At 49.4% G+C, this 21,384-nt stretch overlaps 1 protein-coding gene across 1 annotated transcript in view; it reads right to left on the reverse strand.

Annotated features, from left to right (window-relative positions):
* Positions 1-719: 719 nt before the first annotated feature.
* TTC34 (tetratricopeptide repeat domain 34) overlaps positions 720-21,384 on the reverse strand; it is a 516,120-nt gene continuing 495,455 nt past the window's right edge. Inside the window, exon 8 of the mRNA XM_069239923.1 lies at positions 720-2,793. Within this exon, the coding sequence (XP_069096024.1) occupies positions 2,272-2,793 (522 nt within the window). The 3' untranslated portion in view covers positions 720-2,271. The remainder of the gene's footprint in view (positions 2,794-21,384) is intronic.

Consider the following 21,384-nt stretch of genomic DNA (forward strand, 5'->3'; position numbering starts at 1 on the left):
CCCCCGTCACCCCCACCCACCCACAGCACCTTGGAGCATGCGTCACTTCCACAGCAGTCCAGCAGCGGGACCTATTCCTGGTGGAGTCAAGGACACCTATGAGTGGCCCCGTTCGAATTACCGGGCCCCTCAGAAAAGGGGCCGAAATGTTTTTGCACTGAGTCTTGAAAAAGGCAAACATGTCATATCCCTGCTCAGAATTGTTTAAACAGAATGCTACAAAACGTCCTTCGAGTCTTTTGCTCAGAATTTCCATCTTGAATTCTGGGTTGCTAAAGGTTTTAAAGAACCAAAAAAGAACATCCCCCTTAGCATTTTATATATATATTTAAGCGAATTTTACATTTGAGTGTAGGAATTTTGATTGAACTCACTGTCTATCTGAATGTCTGTGAACTGTAGAGGCTTTTATTTCAGCACCGTGGACAGCACAATGGCGTCTTTGTACCCGGTGGAGTCCATAGCGAAGAGGCGCTCATACGAAGCTAACATACTGCCTTCATAAAGGACTGTGTCTGTAAATAACTGAATCAGCATCGGTGTGACATAATTGTTCATTTACATATCTACTTAAAACAGGATAGTCTGCAAAATCCACAGCTGATAAAACAACCAAAAATCCTGGGTGTGTAATTATATTATGAATTTAATGTTGTTTTTTCATCCTAAAACCAAAACACTGAAGGTACCAACTATATATATTTTACTTTTTTATTATTACAAGGCACAATGTGGATGTGACCGTCCATTCTTGAGTTTCCTCTTACTTCAAATAAAGTACATAACCGCATTTATTTATCGAAACAGGCAAACAAGATATCAAGGGTTCAACAATTAACATGTTAAAATCTTGTTTAGCGCGTTTTGCTATAAATATAAATATAACACTATTCACCTGTACATCTGAAGAAAATTTTAGAAAGTTAGTGCATGTGGTGTGCAGCCAGAATATCGAGTTTTAAATATCGTCTTAGAAAATTATCATGGCCAAAACCTCGACTACCACTATATCATGAGTCGAAGTATATACAAGTACAGATTTACCAGTCTTAATTCTACTTTTATGTACCATCATGATATATGTTCCTTAGAGGTATGAAGATGCAGAGTTAAGAATAGTAAATGCATTCTTACACACACCCACACACCCCTTCATGACAGGGTCTGGTCGATATTTGCAAGTCAATATTTTGGAAGAATGATATTCCTATATATGATAATCTTATATACAACCACGTGCACATCCCCTTCACATCCCCTACTTAAGAAAAAATGAGGTATATTGCCACCAGTATACATGAAATACTTCCACAAGATAAAAAAAAACTGACTTTTGGGGGAACGGTTTTTCAACTACCATCTAGGCGTGAGCTTATCAACATACTGAATACTAAAACTCTCTTAGCTTTTCTTGATATAAATTATGACTATAAGCATGAAAATCATAGATATAACGACTTTCACTGGAGGTTATTCATATAAAATGTAGTCACTCTCAAGGCCTACCGCATTTTGGCATTCAAGGCTTCTAAGATCCCAGCTCTGTTATAATTAAAGAATGCATAGTAGTGGTGTGGGACTCAGTTATCATCAGCCGTTAACCATGCATTTGAGTGATGTCTGATACTGTAACTGACATGTATTTTTCGATTTGCACGCCGGCCAAAAAGAGGGCTTCAGCCATCTATGGTCCTCATTATGAGTTGGCTTGTTTTAAGTGCAGGGTACCCGGGGTCTAGATTCTCCAATTCTGGCTGGTATCTGTGCATTTATATCAGGTCACTAGAGCACAAATTTGAATGGTTTAGCGTTGGGGTTGCATAACTTTTTTAACAGATCCAATACAATTTTTTGGGGGTGTTTACAAAACAATGCAAATTGGTATTTGCTTTGGTTTTTAAGAAAAAGTTACTCAAATCAGCAGTGTACCTGTCATAGCAGCCCCTGCCTCTCTTCACCTGAGTATCTGCCCCAGCAGTGGCAAAACCAGGGCAGTGTTTCGAGACAAGGTAATTTGGTGTTTGGAATACCGGATTATTCCTATTTGCCCCAAGCATTATACACCTCGGAGTAACTCTGGGCAACTGCTAACGAGCATCTTAGTCGAACTTCATCAAATTTGTTGCTGAGCTATACTTATGAACCTCTATCTGCAGGGACACAAAGTCCATTATTTCCAAGAACTGGATACAAGGGAATATTTTTGCTTCATTAATTTTGTTAGCTAGGTTGTGGCATCAGTCAAACTAATCGAAAGGAAAACAAAGGCCATTAGTGGACACTACAACCAGAAGCTTCCCTCTTAATTTTGACTTTTAGCTTCTTAAGCTCATTGTTGTGTTCATCAATGACCAGGCCATAATTGGTGATTTTCCAAGCATCCTCGTAAAGTTGCTGTTCAAAACTACTTTGTGCCACCTGATGGAAGATTTGCGCCATCTTCGTCCTCCCAGGGCGATGAGAGATGTCAGCCACAGCCAGAGACTGCTGGAGCTGCAGTGCTTGGAGGTACTGCTCCACAGACTTGGCCTCTTCTGACAGAAGCAGAAGCACATGACCTCTGGAGCAATAGTCCTCTACTCGAGTTTTGAGATCATTAGAACCATGCCTCTGAATGGTTTTGTCCAAATCTTTCAGAGCACTGCCATATTCTTTCAGGTGGCACAGACACGAGGCCCTCATCCGCAGATATCGTGGATTATTATTGCTTGCAATGACCGCCAAGGAGTAGTGATCTAAAGCTTGCTCATGTAGATCATCCGTCATCAAAGCTGTTCCTTCTTGGGCTGCAATCTGTAGAAAGGGAAGAAAGACTTATGCTTTAGTAATTGAGTTGTATTCATGATGAAATATGAGGACGATTGCCCCAAGGAGAATTTATAAGAGTATGCAGAATTGTGTAAGTATTTCTTTTGCATCCACCTTACATCCAAAGCAAACGTAGAAGTCTTCTCTTAAAACAGAAAGGGGCAGATTTATACTTTTTGCCGCAAACCTGCCTTAGCGCAGGTTTGAGTCAAAAAGTATAGCACTGGCTAGCGCCATTCCTAGATGCCGGCCGGGGGGCATATTTAAGGAATGGCGCTAAGGCCCTGTCATCGTCCTTTGAAAGGACGCTAACAGGGTCTGGGAGGCGTAGGGGGAACCGGGGCTTTTGTGCCAAATTATGGTGCTACACTGTTTAGAGGCAAAAAAAATGCCTCTAAGCAGTGTAGCGCCATTTTCTGATGCACAAGCCCCATGGACATGGTTCCTGTCTTAGTAAAGACGGGAGCCATGCCCACTGCCCCATTAGCCATGCCCAGGGGACAAATGTCCCATGGGCATGGCCATTGGGGCCAGCGCTGTGCAGGGGCCCCAAGTCAGGGCCCCCGAGCGGCGTTGGACCGAGAAAAAAAAATACCCACCCAGACTTACATTCAGATGGGTCCCCCAACTGTGGGTGACCTCCTGGTGTGGTTAGGGGTGGGTGGGGGTGTCCCTGGGGACAGAGAAGGGCACCTGTGGGAAATTTCCATGGTTTCCGACCATGGAAATCTGCCTCCAGGTCCCCTTATACCTGCCCATACCCAGCCATTAAATAACGGCGCTAAGCAGGCTTAGTGCCATTATTTAAGGCCCTCCTCCTCCCGTGAGTGATTTTTGCACGCGAGGATAAATAAGGCGCTAGGGCCTTTGAGGCATTTTTTGCCCAGGAACGCCTACCTTCCATCTCATTGACGCAAGGTAGTTTTCCGCAGGCAAAAAATGACATTAACTCCAATATTCTGGCGCTAGACATGTTTAGCGCCAAAATATAAATAAGAAGTTAAGTTTGTGCTGGATTTGCGTAAGAAATGACGCAAATCTGGCGCAAACAGAGTATTAATATGGGCCAAAGTTTACATTTATTCTGATTTTGGTCACTCTAAAACTGCACAACCTTATTCATGTTTGGTCATTCTTTGCACACCATTTACTACGCTCTGCGCTAGCTTTGCTACACACCTATGCTCACCGTATTGACTGCATGCTGAAAGACTAGCCATCCAACTAAAAAGCACATTTTTTAAAGTTTCTGTGCTTCATTCATTGAGCATTCTACAAACTTAGGGACATATTTATACTCTGTTTGCGCCGAATTAGCATCAAAAATTTGGACGCAAATTCAGCGCAAACCTAACTCAATATTTATACTATAACGCCCGACCCTGCGAACGTTAAAATTCCTCTGTGTGCGTCATTTTCTGGATGCGGGAAACCGCCATGCGTTAATGACATGCAAGGAAGGCGTTCCCATCCCAAAAATTACTTTAAGGCCTGTGCACCTTATTTATACTGCTGCGTCATTTTGACGCACAGGTGGGGGCGGGCCTTAAAAAAATGGCGCACAGCCTGATGTGCGCCGTTTTTTAATGCCTTGGGTGAGGGCAGGTGTTAAGGGGCCTGTGGGCTCAATTTCATGGTCTCTGACCATGGAAGCAGTCCACAGGTGCCCTTCCCTGCCCCCAGGGACACTCCCTGCCACCCTCGCCCACCCCTGGAGGACACCCATGGATGAGGGGACCCATCCCAGGTAAGTAGAAGTAAGTAAAAACATTTTATTTTTTAAAGTGGCATAGGGGGCCTAACTTGCCCCCCCCCCCACATGCCACTGTGCCCAATGGCCATGCCCAGGGGACAGAAGTTCCCTGGGCATGGCCATTGGGCAAGGGTGCATGACTCCTGTCTTTGCTAAGAGAGGAGTAATTTCAATGGGGGTTGTGCGTCAAAAAATGTCGCAAGTCCGGTTAGAGCCATGATTTTTTACTCTAACCTGACTTGCACCATTTTTTGACGCACAACCCCCATTTTTCCCTACGCCGGCGCTGCCTGGTTAGAGTTATTTTTTTTTACTCTGACCAGCCCGCAGCGCGGGTTTACGTCAATCCATAAATAAGGCGATCTATATGGAGAGGTAGGATTTTTAAAAACGTCAGCCAGGCTAACTTGATATATAATGGACGGAGGACTTAACTTCAGTTGAGAGGGATATCGATACATGTCATGGAGGAAAGGAGAGTATGTTGATGAAAGTAGGGTGGTCTGGAATGGTGCTCTCTGGGAGAAATTCACAATGAGGGAAAATCACTTCTGTTCAAGGATATGGGGAGAGTGACGGTTTATGGGAACTGACATGGTATGCAGACGAAAAGGCACATTCTACATGTATCCGTGGGACTGATGTCTGGTGACCCACTTGAAAAACATCAGTACTGTCTGCCATGACTCGGAACCCCCCTACCCTCACCCCCCGGGGGCATGTTGTGTGGTTGTTCTCAGTGTGGGAAAGTTGCTTCTGTTCAAGGATATGGGAGAGTGACGGTTTCTGGGAACTGACATGGTATGCTGACGAAAAGGCACATTCTACATGTATCCTTGGGACTGATGTCTGGTGACCCACTTGAAAAACATCAGTACTGTCTGCCATGACTCAGAACCCCCCTACCCTCACCCCCGGGGGCATGTTGTGTGGTTGTTCTCAGTGTGGGAAAGTTGCTTCTGTTCAAGGATATGGGAGAGTGACGGTTTATGGGAACTGACATGGTATGCTTACGAAAAGGTGCATTCTACATGTATCCTTGGGACTGATGTCCGTTGAGCCTCTTGAAAAACATCAGTACTGTCTGCCATGACTCGGATACACCCCCCCCACCATGTTGTGTGGTTGTACTCAATGTGGTGTGAATGGAGACTATGGGCCTCATTATGAGTTTGGAAGGGGATTACTCCGTCCCAAATGTGGTGGGTATCCAGTCCGCCATGTTACAAGTTTCATAGGATATAATGGAACTTGTAATATGGCGAACGGAATATCCGTCACATTTGGGACGGAGTGATCACCTCCGCCAAGGTCGTAATCAGGCCCTATGTGTTAACAACAATCTGTTCTCTGATGTGACATGTTGCATGACAATCAAGATATGGAGTGCAATCACTTTGGAAGTAAAAACTGCATCATGGAGGGCAAAGAACAAACAAAAGAAGCAAAAGAATGTACCTGTAGGTAAGACAATGCTGCCCCTTGGTCTAGCCACCCCACGATGCATCAGCAATCTCGGTACCAAACCTATAGTCCAGTAGAATGCATACAGGCCCAGGTACAGTGGTGCCATGTGTATGGCTTGAACAGGATTTCAGAACTCCATTTTGACTTTCAAGAAATCCACATCACCACTTCCAAATACTGAGAGGAATGTTATAGACCCTTGTGCTGACTTCTATTGGCTAGTGCATATCACAATGAACTCAAAAACAGTGCTCTTTGATAATTTATGATTCGCTGGTTATTGTGATTCCATGGTGGGATTAGCATCACTAGTCTAACCTTGGCTGCCTCTTTGCTCATTGTGGGTGCCAATCATCCCAATGGTTGCCTCAGGACCTATTGAAGGCTCACCCACTAGAAAATCAAATGCATAACCAGCAAATTTTGAGATGCAGGGCTGAGTCAGCCAGCAAAAAGTATCAGGGAGTCAAACACTCATTTCTGACATCTACTAGGACCTGGCACGCACAAGTTCAAATCTTAACATGGCCATCTCATCCTATTTAAGTAATTAAAGAGAGTATCTTAATTGGGCTATGTTTACAGTGGATAGTTCCACATCAAAGTAATGTCAGAAGTAAATTTGAAATGCTAATTAAAAACATATTGTATTATTGAAGACCTTTATATCCTTGCGAGCCATCTCTGATGTCTCATCCCATTTCCTGCGACTCATTAGCTCCTGAAACATTGGTGAACATGAGGTAAAGCAATCATTTGTCTTGCCAACTGTGCTCAATAAACCCCATTACACCAGAATCCCTGGGCCTTGGTACACTAGATACTCCATTAATTATAGATGTTTCCTGGGTTCCAATTTGATAAACTGCAGTCCCTTTTCCAGTTTGGGCTGGGATGCTCATTTCCCTTTTGCGTGCTATTTTTAGCACAGTTGCCGTAGCACTGATTCCACCCAATAATCTGTCTTGCTTGAAGCCAGCGCTGTTGTGTAATTAGGACAAAGGGAAAATCAAGTCCTGCCCAGATGGATGCATTGTTACATCCTGATTGAAGTCTATATCATATCCCCTGACATTTAGGAAATGTATGTATAGTCAACTCAACACAGATGGATCCCTTTACAGACACAAACAATGCCCGTAGTCCCCCATGGCATACTAATGTTTGCAAAACTCTATAAATGCTAGGAATATGGATATGATCATGTCTTGGATGCAGAAGCTACTATTCCCTTTCATTTGTGTGCATGCATTAGTTTTAATTATTCTAAATGTTTACTGTTGTAAATAAATATCTTTGCCCCTTAAAGGTGTAGCCTTGACCGGACAGTAACCTTTATTCAGTGGTATTATTTTGTGTCATACTGTATGAGTTCCAAACCTACATAACCTTCTAAAGTAAGCTTTAACGGCTCAACCATCTTATCCCACGCAGGAATACCTCCCATCAAGTAAATTGTGCAATAAAAGCGAGGATCCAGATACATTCATGTAAAAGTCATGGGATAACCTGCCAGTATCCATGGATAGCACCAGACCCTGGAGGAAGAGCCTACCCTTCTGAATCTGCATGCCCAGCATTTCAAAGAAGCTGACAAGGGTCATTGCCATTGGGTCATGACGATAAAGCAGTGTAATTTGAACCTAAGATGCACAACATTGCCGTATGGATACCGAGTACAAAACAATGCTGTTGAGTCGCTGGGCCCCAGACAACATCTTTTGGGACTTGAATACACAGCAATGCCACTGGGTGTTAATTCAGCAGGTGCACTGCTCCTTAGGGTTGCCAGATGACTCCCTGTGCACCGGGACATCATGTTCTAGTCATGGACTTTTTTGGACCATATTAGACAGGTTATTTAGTTAAAATAAATTTGCCACCAGACACACAGCACTGTCATTGGGATATTGAAACGTAGGTGGGTCAGTAGTGCTGGTTTGATCCTCGGTAAACAACACTGCAAAAAGAGCTTGAGCTGCAAAACCCTACCATTGAGGCCACTGCTGTACCTGTCAACTAATGGCACTCATCTCGCAAACCACTGTCTTACTTACTTATGTACACTGTGCTTCAGTGGAAACCTCATGCACACGGTACTGTCCTTGAATGCTCTGCCAGAAGTCACAAACATGTTCTCCACACTGAAACCTGAGATACACAAAATTGTCGTTGCAGCCCCATGTGTACACAATTTTCGAAAGATTTCACATGGGGGTCCTGGCAAAAAGCAATGCCAGTGGGGCCTAAGTTTCCAGCATGCAATGATATCTTGCATGCAAAGGCATGCAACTGGAGATTCACAAGTGCAGAACTACCACTAGATCCCCTGCCATAAGAACACAGAGTTTAACAGCACTGAGAGGCTACATCTCCAGTTACGAAAAATGGAGCAAAATACAGAGGGCACACAACCATAAATTTGCGGTGGGAGGCAACTGATTCATCAAGTTAAGGGGTGTAGCGCACAGTGTTGCCAGCGTACCACACTTCACCGAGCTAAGTCTTTATGTGACATGCACAAAGTACTGCCATAGAGTGACTGGTTGTGTGCTTTGATTACAGCTTTCAATTGGTGTGTGAGGGTAATAAGAAGATATTACACTACATATTAAAATTAATGGGAAATATTCTCCTTCAATAAAGATTGCTGATATTGTAATAACTAGATCTGGACACATTTACAACGTGATGATGAACTTAACTTATATTTACAAAGAGGAATAGGTTCTGCTCACAAGTTAGAACAGTATAAAAAACCCACAAATGGAGAGAAACCGCTCTCCTTGACATCCTATTCAAGATGAACGCTTCACTCATAGTATGATGGCGGAATTGTCAATAATTTTGAAATAAGTGTTGTCATTCTGTTTCTGAACTAGCAGGCACATGTTCCCTCATTTGTGTGCCCTGCGGTTTTGGCTGTCTGGCTAGAGTCTGGCAGCTTAGAGGGCTTTTTGCTCACTGGTGCTGGTAGATCCCCACAGTTGATTGATCCCAACACACTGCAGAGACATTGTGTAAGTTATAATACAAAACATACAGTTTCAAATCCTGCCAGGACCATTTGAGCATGCCACCTTTAAAAGTTAATAAATGAGCTTCATTGAGCTGATCAGTAGCACCTATCAGTCACCTGCCAACATAGTTAAGTTTGTGGAAGACACAATGTAACTAGTCAGTTTTATTATTGACTTCCCACGTTGCAAGTGGTCCAGGAAATGTAGTCATCAGTCATTTCGATTTTTGGCCCAAATCAAAGGAGTTGTTGGCCTCAGTACATTTTCCAGTTGGTAAGCTTGTACTTTACTAAAATTACTCTCACAGGTGCCATCCTTGTTGGGTGTCTCAATATCCATATGAATGACTGAGTATAAATGTGCACGTAAGAACCCCTAATAGAGCATGTCCATTGATTCCTATCTGCGGGACCTGGGAAGTATACTCTTATATTTGTATTTATTCATTTTAAAGGGCTTAGTCTAGGGCTCCTAAACCCCAATGGCTGTTAGAAGGCTATACAAAAGTTGGAGTAATATTATCATTAAGTCTTTGCTTGTGAAGACTGTAGGCCCCGCTGCTAATATGTACGTCAGACAAAAGAGAACATAAATATACAGTGGCTTTAGAAAGGATGGGCCACATATAGGTGAGCCATGGGGGTGTGCTTTCCAAATGTAAAGTTCAGTAACATGTTGAATTTAAATGTAAAACGTAGAGTATTTCGTCATTTGCAAGTACTAAACTCCCCGCTCTAAATCATTTCGTTTAAATGCCAAGATCCGAATAATTTTGCAGCATACAGTAAGTCAGAACGGAATGGTCAAAGGGCAAACTGGCATTTTCCAGCTGTGCCCAACTTGATAATTGCACTTGAACAGTCCTTTTTTTTTTACTTCGGCTCTTTGCAGACATTCAGTTTATTTGCACATCTCTGCAGCGTTTGCCCGGGGTGTAGGTTGTTTTCCTGACAAAGTGAACATGTCGAAATGAAAACCTCATTAGTAGCATTAGGACTCAGCCAAGCTCTTTTATAGCTAGCGCTGATCTAAAAAGCCCGTTTCTGAAGGCCGGGTGGATAATAATGGCGGGGTTAGGGCAGGGTTGCGTAGAACAACGTGAAAAAAGCGAAGCTGTGGCGCGCGGACTGCTGCCAAAGAGGACGGCCATTAATTGGGGGTTGGTAGACACAGCTTGCCTGGGAGACCTCGGCTGCGGCCGCAAGTACACGCCTTCCTCCAGGCAGCGAGGCGCACGCCATCTAACCAGCTCAATGAGGTCGGCGCAGAGTCTCCATTAGTGCCCCCATTCTAATGGATTCCTCATAACTGTTCTTCGTGATGAATATTCAGGCTTTCAGCATCCACGGCAGGGACACAACACGCCATGTTCGGATTTCACACAAGGTCAATCGGCCGTTGTAGCTGAAAGATTGAAAATAAGGAAAAGGTACAGTAAAATATGTACATTGTCAGTTAGGCCCTCACGTGTGATTTCAATCTCTACTGAGCTTGTCTTACAGACAGGAGAATCCACGCATCTCTGTTTTTGGAATTGCTGCAGGTTGGGTGATCCTTGAGTTATTCTCCATAAATGGTGACTTGCTTCCAGGAGGGAAGAAGAAGTTATATACCTGTGCTGTTCTTGTCTGTCAAGAATGTCAGTGGTGCACAGGGCACAAGTTCTAAAAAAGAAGTGGGGAGACTAACCAAGTAAGGCAATATGCAATTCACATCACAGCGTGTGGCATCATCCATGACATTACAGGAAGTGGCAGCAGGACCCATGAGCCTCATAAGAAGTGACATTATATGACATGGCATGAGATCTTAAGACCTCGTACATATGTTTAGCAGGTCTTTCATGACTACATTTGAGCCCTTTATGAGATGTAACAAATGAAAGCTGATCACTACTTGAGCCTGTTACTTCAGTTCCCCGTCTAAAGTAACTACAGTAGCTAAACCACTAGTGCTACAGTGTAGGCAAACACGCGTCTCCCAAAAGGTTGTAACCCACATTTAGCAGCAGACATCTCTCATGTTCTTATTCTTGGCATAACTATATCTAAACCAACCACATATTCACCAGTACAACTGAAGGATAGCTCTCCCTGAAATAAATACCACCAGAATACCCACAAGCATTCTATCTATCACTTTTTCCGCATACTTCAGTGTGTCTTCACTGGTGGCATTATCAGAATGGGGGAGCCCTCAATATTTCTAAATTCATGTTTTCAAACTATTAATTTTAAGAACTGTAGGGATTTAGGCCCTCATTACGACTTCGGCGGTCTTGAAAAAAAGACCGCCGAAGCCGCGGGCGCCACAATACCGCCAGTGCTGGCGGTATTGGTGGCTCCCTATTATGACATTTCTGCTGGCCCAGCGGAAAAGTCACATCAACATTGCAGCCAGCTCATAATAGAGCCGGCGGCAATGTTGATGTGCAGCGGGTGCAGCAGCACCCATCGTGCATTTCACTGCTGAAATGCGCGATGGGGCTGTGCCTGGGAGCCCCAGCACTGCCCATGCTAAGTGCATGGGCAGTGCATGGGCCCCCTGGGGCACCCTGAGTCCCCCTTACCGCCAGCCTTTCCATGGCGGTGTTTACCACCATGGACAGGCTGGTGGTTGGGGACTAATAATCCCCAGGACAGCGCTGCTTGCAGTGCTGCCCTGGGGATTATGACCGCCTGGCGGAAGCCTAGCGGTCAAGTGGAGGGGCCGGCGCTATGGCCGTGGCTAATGCGCCACGGTCATAATACACTGGCGGAACACCGCCAGCCTGTTTGCAGTTACCGCCAGTGTACCGCCGGCCGCCAGGGTTGTAATGACCCCCTTAATTTGAAGTACTAAGTTGAAAAGCTTCAACATGTTCCAAAAATACACTTTTTAAAGTATTTTGAAGAAACTTTATGATATTTTTATGTAGCTTTATTTACATGGCAAATATTTTCATGGCTCTGCTCATGTGTGGCTCCTAGAGCCAAGACATACCCTTTACTCAGTTCTCCATGTTAATATAGTGTCTCACACATCAACACTTAGGTGGTCATTCCAACCTTGGCGGTAAAAGCCGCTTACCGCTGTCAGAAGACCGCCAACATACCGCCGCGGCCGCGGTAAACCGCCGCGGTCATTCTGATCCACAACAGGCAAACCGCCAAAATGCAGACATCCACAAAAGTCCGCCACACCAAAGGCCAGCGAGAAACTGGCGATGACCAAACCTCCACCGTCACGCCAACAGAAATACGCCCACACTATCACGACCCACGAATCCACGCAGCGGTCTTTCAACCGCGGAAATCCATTGGCGGTACACACCGCCGCGCTCAAAATACACACACATTTACAAAACACATCCACATTGGACAAATCGAAAAACACACACCTGATACACATACACACACCACTCCCACACACCCAATACAATATAAAACACACACCCACATCACCCACAAACCCCCACTTCTACAGAATCGGGACCACACACTGAGAAAAAGAGAACTGAGCACCCAGACGCGCATTTAACTTTCACCCAGCAATATTTCCACGCACTTCACACAACACACCAATACGCATCACCACACAATCCACCCCACACATCACCCACACCACCCCATGGCACCGCAAAGACACCCCAGGTTCTCCGAGGATGAACTCAGGGTCATGGTGGAGGAAATTGTACGAGTAGAGCCACAGCTCTTCGGGACACAGGTGCAGCACACCACCATTGCCAGGAAGATGGAGCTATGGAGCAGAATAGTCGATAGGGTCAACGCTGTGGGACAGCACCCAAGAAATAGGGACGACATCAGGAAGCGGTGGAACGACCTACGGGGGAAGGTGCGTTCAATGGTATCCAGGCACAACATCGCGGTGCAGCGGACTGGCGGCGGACCACCACCTCCTCCCCCAGAATTTACAACATGGGAGGAGCAAGTCTTGGCGATCCTGCATCCTGAGGGCCTCGCAGGAGTATCTGGACGAATGGACTCTGGTAAGTCTCATCTTCACTACTTCATCCCCCCCACCCCACCCCACCAGCATGCCAACTCATACCCCCACCCTCACCCTCACCCCCATCACATCCTGCTCCTTGCAAATGTCTCCACATCACAGCCCACCCATCCCAACACCAAGCCCTGCATGCGACCACAAAGCATGGACACCCATCATCAAAGCATGCCTACTGCACATACCCATCCCCCACCAAATCACCGTCACAAAAGCCCCCACACGGGAATGCCATCACTGGGGTACAAGGGCACCCACCCATTACACGCTATCGCACACACAAATGCAATAACCATACTTTTATACCCCTGCAGGACCCGAACACCACGTCACCGCGCAGGAGGGTCCACAAATGTCCACTCCACCCCCAGAAGAGGCCCACAGTGAGGACAGCACCTCTGTCGACCTGGATCTAGATGACCAGCCCGGCCCATCGGGGACCTCGGGACAGTCGGTTCCCCTCAGACAGCTACAGCCCATAGCAGACCTTCCCCCCTCTGGCAACACCAGCACAGCACCCACCCAGCGGGCCCATCCCTCAGTCCCCAGGACACGTCAATCAGCGGTGTGTCCACCACTACAGGGCACCCAGGTTAACCCCCCACCCCAACAACAACAGGGACCTGGGGGCAGTGGTAGTGGGCACACGGTCCAGGGGACAGAGGCACAGGGAAACAGGGGAACTGGGAGGGCTGCTGTGCGACAGGGGGGGGGACAGGCCCAGGGAACCCACTCTCCACGAGGCCCTCTCCTCCATCATGGGAGCCTACCACCACTCCCAGGAGACGATGGCGACGGTCTTGGCCAGGTTTCAGGAGATCCAGCTTCTGCAGGAGGAACAGTATTTGGGGTTCAGGGAGGAACTACGAAACATCAGTTCCGCCCTGGCCACCATTGTAGGGGCTCTGAATGAGGTAGTCACCACATTGCGGGACACTGTGGCAGGACAAAGGGCCCCTGACACTAGCATGGACCAAGAACTGCCTACCACCTCCGCCGGTGCTAGTGGACAGGAGGCCCCGCCACAGGACCAACAGGCCACCAGCACCCCACCCCCTGCAGAAGGAGAACCACCCCGCAAGCGGGCCCTGAGATCCAGGAAGAAGACAGAGTAAGATGCCAAGACCCCGCCAGGAAAGGATACCTCCCTGATTGTCATCCCACTGTCCCACATTGACACCCTGTCCATTCTTATACTGCCCAGGCTCCACTTTCCACAGGCATTTGGACATTGCACCTGTGAGACTAATAGTCTGGACTCTGCCATGGATAATCCTCCACCATCACCCCTCACCGACTTGCAACCACCCACCAATATAGGACACTGAAATAAACAGTTATTCTACAAAACAATCAGGAGTCTGGCTGTGATTTTGTACTAATGTATTAGACATTACCGTCCCAAAATGCATATTTACATTGTGATGCCAACATACCACTGTCACACAGCTGTAGTCCATGGGGAAACAAAGCAGATGTCACGCAGTATGGCCCACATCTCTGAAATTGGAAGGGAAAGTCACAACTCAGTTACCATACACAGGGGGAAAAGGTCAGACAGTAGAGAGGTAGTAGGGGTTAAGTATATGTAATATGACGGGTTGGACTCTTACCTGTGTGTCATTGAAAATACTGCTGTATTACTGTGTTCCTGTTTTCTATGTCGTCCTCTTCGGCTTCCTCTTCTTCACTCTCCACAGGCTCCACAGCTGCTACAACACCACCATCTGGACCATCCTCCTGCAGAAAAGGCACCTGGCGTCGCAAAGCCAGGTTGTGAAGCATACATCAGGCCACGATGATCTGGCACACCTTCTTTGGTGAGTACAATAGGGATCCACCTGTCATATGGAGGGAGCGGAACCTGGCCTTCAGAAGGCCGAAGGTCCGCTCGATCACCCTCCTAGTTCTCCCATGGGCCTCATTGTACCGTTCCTCTGCCCTTGTCCGGGGATTCCTCACTGGGGTCAGTAGCCATGACAGGTTGGGGTAACCAGAGTCACCTATTAGCCACACACGGTGCCTCTGGAGTTGACCCATCACGTAAGGGATGCTGCTATTCTGCATGATGTAGGCGTCATGCACAGAGCCAGGGAACTTGGCATTAACATGGGAGATGTACTGGTCTGCCAAACACACCATCTGTACATTCATCGAATGATAACTCTTTCTGTTTCTGTACACTTGTTCACTCCTGCTGGGGGGTACTAAAGCCATATGTGTCCCATCAATGGCACCTATGATGTTGGGGATATGTCCAAGGGCATAGAAATCACCTTTCACTGTAGGCAAATCCTCCACCTCAGGGAAAACAATGTAGCTCCGCATGTATTTCAGAAGGGCAGACAACACTCTGGACAACACCTTGGAAAACATAGGCTGGGACATCCCTGATGATATGGCACTGTTTGAAATGACCCACTTGCAAAGAAATGGAGTACTGACAGCACCTGCACTAGAGGTGGGATCCCTGTGGGTTGGCGGATGGGTGACATCAGGTCTGGCTCCAGCTGGGCACACAGTTCCTAAATAGTGGCTCGGTCAAGCCTGTATGTCAGTATGACATGTCTTTCCTCCATTGTCGACAGGTCTACCAGCGGTCTGTACACGTGAAGATTCCTCCATCTCCTCGCATGTCCCAGCGGACGGTGCCTATGTAGGACAACAGCGAGCACAGAGTCAATCAGCCCACAGGTACGTAACCACAGTTTGCACAAAACACAATTCCCAATGCATTGAATCGTTTGTAGGAGTGTTGATGCAAGGCCTAGGTATGTGTGACGCAGTTAAAAGTAAGCCGTGTGGGCCCTTGAAATGGCGGCTGCCTGACCTGTGAAGTGTGACAATGGGATGTGAGGTCAATGCGCTGGCGTGGCACACCGTGGCGGTAGGTGGTCGAAGACCGCGGCGCAAAGCAGCATTGGTTAACATTGAACCCTATGGGTCTCAGGAGCCAATGACGATGTGCGCCGGCGGTCGCGGTACGCACCGCCGCGGTACGCACCGCCGCAGGCGTGACCGCCATTTTCTATCAGCTTAATCACTCGATACCTGATCTTCGACAGGAGAGGACCTACACTGCAAGTGCTGCTGTGACCTCAGTCTGGAAGAGACAATGGCTCATGCGACTGGGGAAAGGGCCCCTGCCTTCACTGCTCAGGAATTGGAGAAACTCGTGGATGGGGTCCTCCCCAGATATGCGCTACTCTACGGTCCTCCAGACCAACAGGTAAGTACACTGGGACCATGCTTTGTGGCCAATGCCTGTGTTGAGTCGGGTGGATGAAAGATGGTGGGGAGGGGAGCGAAGGAGGCATGCATCAGACGACGGATGACAGCATGTGCCACATGGCAAGGGTAGGGATGGGGGGCCACTCACATTGAGGGTGCAGAAGGTGATGACTCTTTTTCTCCCCCTGTACATTTCACATAGGTCAGCGCCCACCAGAAGATAGACATTTGGCGTGCCATCGCCAAGGACGTCCGGGGGCTTCTGTTTCTGTCCTCTCCGCCAACCGTGTGGCCAATGCATGCACTCAACACGTCTTTATCCCCCCCCCCCTTTTTTGTGGTCTTCCTGTTCATGTGTGCATTAGCATCATCAGGCAGAGAGGAGAAGTGGCATTGGAGCACGAAGGAGCTGCATCCCACATGGCCCTGGAGGGCCATGCAACGGATTCCGAATACACCAGTGAGACGGAGGGCGAGGGGAGCTCCACAGCGGGGACTCGTGCAGACATTAGTGACACGGACTCGTCCTCTGAAGGGAGCTCCCTTGTGGTGGCGGCAACATCCGTGCCCCCCACACCAACAGGTACAGCCGCCACCCAGCGCACCAGCACCGCCCTCCCAGCAGCCCCTCAGCGTTTGCCCCGTGCCCGCTCACCCAGGAAGGTGGGCATCTCCTTCGCCCCAAGGCACCTAAGGCCCTGCCCCTGTCACCCCTGCTGCCCTCAGTGAGGAGGTCATTGACCTCCTGAGGACGCTCATTGTTGGGCAGTCTACCCTTTTGAATGCCATCCAGGGTGTAGAAAGGGAGGTGCACCAGAGTAATGCATACCTGGAGGGCATTCATTCTGGTCAGGCTGCCCATCAGAGATCGTTCAACACTCTGGCCTCAGCACTGATGGCAGCAATTGTCCCTGTCTCTAGCCTCCCCCCTCCAACTTCCTCCACCCATACCCTATCACCTGTACCTCTGCCTATCCCAGACACACCATCAGACCAGCCTGCACACACCTCAACACCCAAGGGAAGCTCATCCAGACATAAGCACCACACATCACACAAGCATTCACACAAGCAACATCCACATACAGACATACCAACACCCACTGCCTCCACTGTGTCCCCTCCTCCTCGTCTCCCTCCTCCCTCCCTGTCACGTCTCCACTCACACCTGCATGCACAACATCTTCAGCCACTACGTCCATCACCAGCACACCCACCAGAACCCCCCGCACACGTGCAGTCACCACCCCCACTACCATTTACATATCCCCTGTGTCCTCTCCCACTGTGTCTGTGACCCCCTCTTCCAAGCTACACAAACGCAGGCAGCCACCCACCCAACAGCGATCCACCTCACGACAGCATCCAGCCCAAACACCTGCACCCAAAGACACCAGACTGAAGACTCCTTCATCCACAACCTCTTCCTCCACTCCCATACCCACTACACCTGCCCGTCCCTCTGTTCCTAAATTGGTTTTCCTTTCCAAACTTGACCTCTTTCCAACAACTCCCCCACCCCGTCCATCTCATAGGACTCCAGTCAGCACCTCAGCCACCACAAAAGCGGGACCTGTAATGACAGTGTGCCATGGACTGTGGAGTCCCCCACCCTCAAGGGCAGCCAGTTCAGTAAGGAGCCAAGGCACGGCCAGCCCACCCCTGATAAAACATCCGAAGATTGTCAGTGGCCGGCGCGAGAGGCCGAAGACACCAGGGACCAAAATCCCTACCATGGCTCCGGCAGGAAGTGTGGTGCCACCTGGCACATCGCCAAAGGTGGGGAAGGGCCACAGGCGAACAGGGAAGGCTGGGAAGGGCAGCACGCCCGACAAGTCCGCCAGCAGCCCAGCTGGCCAGGAGGGCCCCGCCTGCCCCATCCCAGGTGGGCAGGAGGACACCCACAGGCCCGGTACTGCAGCCCAGGAGGGCCCCGCCAGCCACACGACAGATGGGCAGGAAGGCACCGCCAGCCACAGGTCAGGTAGCAAATGACCTCCATGCCATGGCCGGATCCGCTGAGCTGGACACTCATCCGATGCACCGCTGCACTGGGCACCGCCGTCTCAAGCACCGCTGAACAGGGCACCGCCATCTCAAGCACCGCTGAACAGGGCACGCCGTCTCAAGCACCGCTGAACTGGGCCCTTCACCTCAAGCACCGCTGAACAGGGCACCGCCGTCTCAAGCACCGCTGAACAGGGCACCGCCGTCTCAAGCACCGCTGAACTGGGCCCTTCATCTCAAGCACCGCTGAACTGGGCCCTTCATCTCAAGCACCGCTGAACAGGGCACCGCCGTCTCAAGCACCGCTGAACAGGGCACCGCCGTCTCAAGCACCGCTGAACAGGGCACCGCCGTCTCAAGCACCGCTGAACTGGGCCCTTCATCTCAAGCACCGCTGAACTGGGCCCTTCATCTCAAAGCACCGCTGAACAGGGCACCGCCGTCTCAAGCACCGCTGAACAGGACACCGCCGTCTCAAGCACCGCTGAACAGGGCACCGCCGTCTCAAGCACCGCTGAACAGGGCACCGCCGTCTCAAGCACCGCTGAACTGGGCCCTTCATTTCAAGCACCGCTGAACTGGGCCCTTCATCTTAAGCACCGCTGAACAGGGCACCGCCGTCTCAAGCACCACTGAACAGGGCACCGCCGTCTCAAGCACCGCTGAACAGGGCACCGCCGTCTCAAGCACCGCTGAACAGGGCACCGCTGTCTCAAGCACCACTGAACTGGGCCCTTCATCTCAAGCACTGCTGAACAGGGCACCGCCGTCTCAAGCACCGCTGAACAGGGCACCGCCGTCTCAAGCACCGCTGAACTGGGCCCTTCATCTCAAGCACCGCTGAACAGGGCACCGCTGAACTGGGCCCTTCATCTCAAGCACCGCTGAACAGGGCACCGCCGTCTCAAGCACCGCTGAATTGGGCCCTTCATCTCAAGCACCGCTGAACTGGGCCCTTCATCTCAAGCACCGCTGAACAGGGCACCGCCGTCTCAAGCACCGCTGAACAGGGCACCGCCGTCTCAAGCACCGCTGAACTGGGCCCTTCATCTCAAGCACCGCTGAACTGGGCCCTTCATCTCAAGCACCGCTGAACAGGGCACCGCCGTCTCAAGCACCGCTGAACTGGGCCCTTCATCTCAAGCACCGCTGAACAGGGCACCGCCGTCTCCAGCACCACTGAACTGGGCCCTTCATCTCAAGCACCGCTGAACTGGGCCCTTCATCTCAAGCACCGCTGAACTGGGCCCTTCATCTCAAGCACCGCTGAACAGGGCACCGCCGTCTCAAGCACCGCTGAACAGGGCACCGCCGTCTCAAGCACCGCTGAACTGGGCCCTTCATCTCAAGCACCGCTGAACTGGGCCCTTCATCTCAAGCACCGCTGAACTGGGCCCTTCATCTCAAGCACCGCTGAACAGGGCACCGCCGTCTCAAGCACCGCTGAACTGGGCCCTTCATCTCAAGCACCGCTGAACTGGGCACTTCATCTCAAGCACCGCTGAACTGGGCCCTTCATCTCAAGCACTGCTGAACTGGGCACCGCCTTCTCAAGCACTGCTGAACAGGGCACCGCCGTCTCAAGCACCGCTGAACAGGGCACCGCCGTCTCAAGCACCGCTGGCCCATTGGCGGAAGGGGCAGGCCCGCCTCTGTGTCGGGCAGGGCTGCACGAAGCACTCTGGGCACCAGTCCCCCTCCAGAACCAGTGGAGACTGTTATCCACTTGTGAGACTGTGGCTTTGCACTCCCCAGGATGTACCAGTGGGCATACCACCCAATGTAGAGACTTGAGAGACTGTGGCTTTGCACTCCCCAGGATGTACCAGTGGGCAACCCACCCACTGTAGAGACTTGAGAGACTGTGGCTTTGCACTCCCCAGGATGTACCAGTGGGCATACCACCCAATGTAGAGACTTGAGAGACTGTGGCTTTGCACTCCCAAGGATGGAACAGTGGCCATGGAGGCCCCTCATGGATCTGGCGTCGTGGACTCATCTGGCTGAGGTGCCCCCCCTTCCCTTCCCCCTGAGGTGCCTGTAGTTTTGCTATCTGATGCCCCTGCAGTGTTCTCTCCGTTGGAGTCAGGTATCCTGTGTGGGCTTTGCCCATGTGATTTGGGCCCAGTGGTCCACGGACAATGCCTGGTACAATGATCGGACTTTAAAATGTATGTATATAAAGGTTTTAGATGTGTGATATATTTTTAAGCCAGTGATACAATATATTCCAATATTTAGAATAATTTCCTTTTGTCTTTGCATTCTTCCGGGGGGCTTTGGGGGTGTAACTCTGAGTTGTTGCTATGCATTGATGTGTGTGTTGTAGTGGGTGAGGGTGGGGATGGGTGTGTCGCGTATGTGTGTCCCCGTAATTTTTTCCCTCCCCCCTCCCCTGTGTCGTAGGTGCAGTACTCACAGTTGTCTTCTGCGCCGGCGTTCGTGCTCCGGGTAGAGGAGCAGGTAGACAATCGCTGGGGGGATGTGGAGTTCGGGTTCCATGCTGTCCAGATTCCTCGTGGGGTGTATGGAGATGAGCGTTTTCCGTTCAAAATGGCTGTTTCCGCCGTGTTTTTATCGGCGGGGCTACCGCCCCGGAAAAGGTGGCGGATTGGTAGGTTGTGATGGGGTGGGCGGTACATTGACTCTCGCCTGTCTGTTGGCGGTGACCGCCGCGCTGTTTGTTTGTCCCACTGTGGCGGGCGGTGTGTTGAAGTGGCGGTCTCTGTTGGCGGTTTCCGCCAGGGTCGGAATTCCATTTTTTTTACCGCCAGACTGTTGGCGGTTTATCCGCCGCTTTAACACCGACCGCCAAGGTTGGAATGACCCCCTTAGTGTCCAGTGATTCAAGATCACTGTTGTCACTGTTGCAGCAGACAGTCGATCCGACTTCCTTTATAAGGTCAAGACCTGACTAAAAAATGATTAAAGGAGTGTCCCACCTCCTTACCTCTACCTCCCGAAGCAAAGGGCTGAAACGGTTTTGCAGCTTTGCTACAGGTGTGTGTGTAATCCTTATATCTGTGTTGAAACTGGAAAATCTTTACTTTGGGAACCAATAATGTGGGGGAGTGGTCAGGGTGTGGCAATGTG

The sequence above is a fragment of the Pleurodeles waltl genome, chromosome 6 (assembly GCF_031143425.1).
Source record: "Pleurodeles waltl isolate 20211129_DDA chromosome 6, aPleWal1.hap1.20221129, whole genome shotgun sequence".
NCBI lineage: Eukaryota > Metazoa > Chordata > Amphibia > Caudata > Salamandridae > Pleurodeles > Pleurodeles waltl.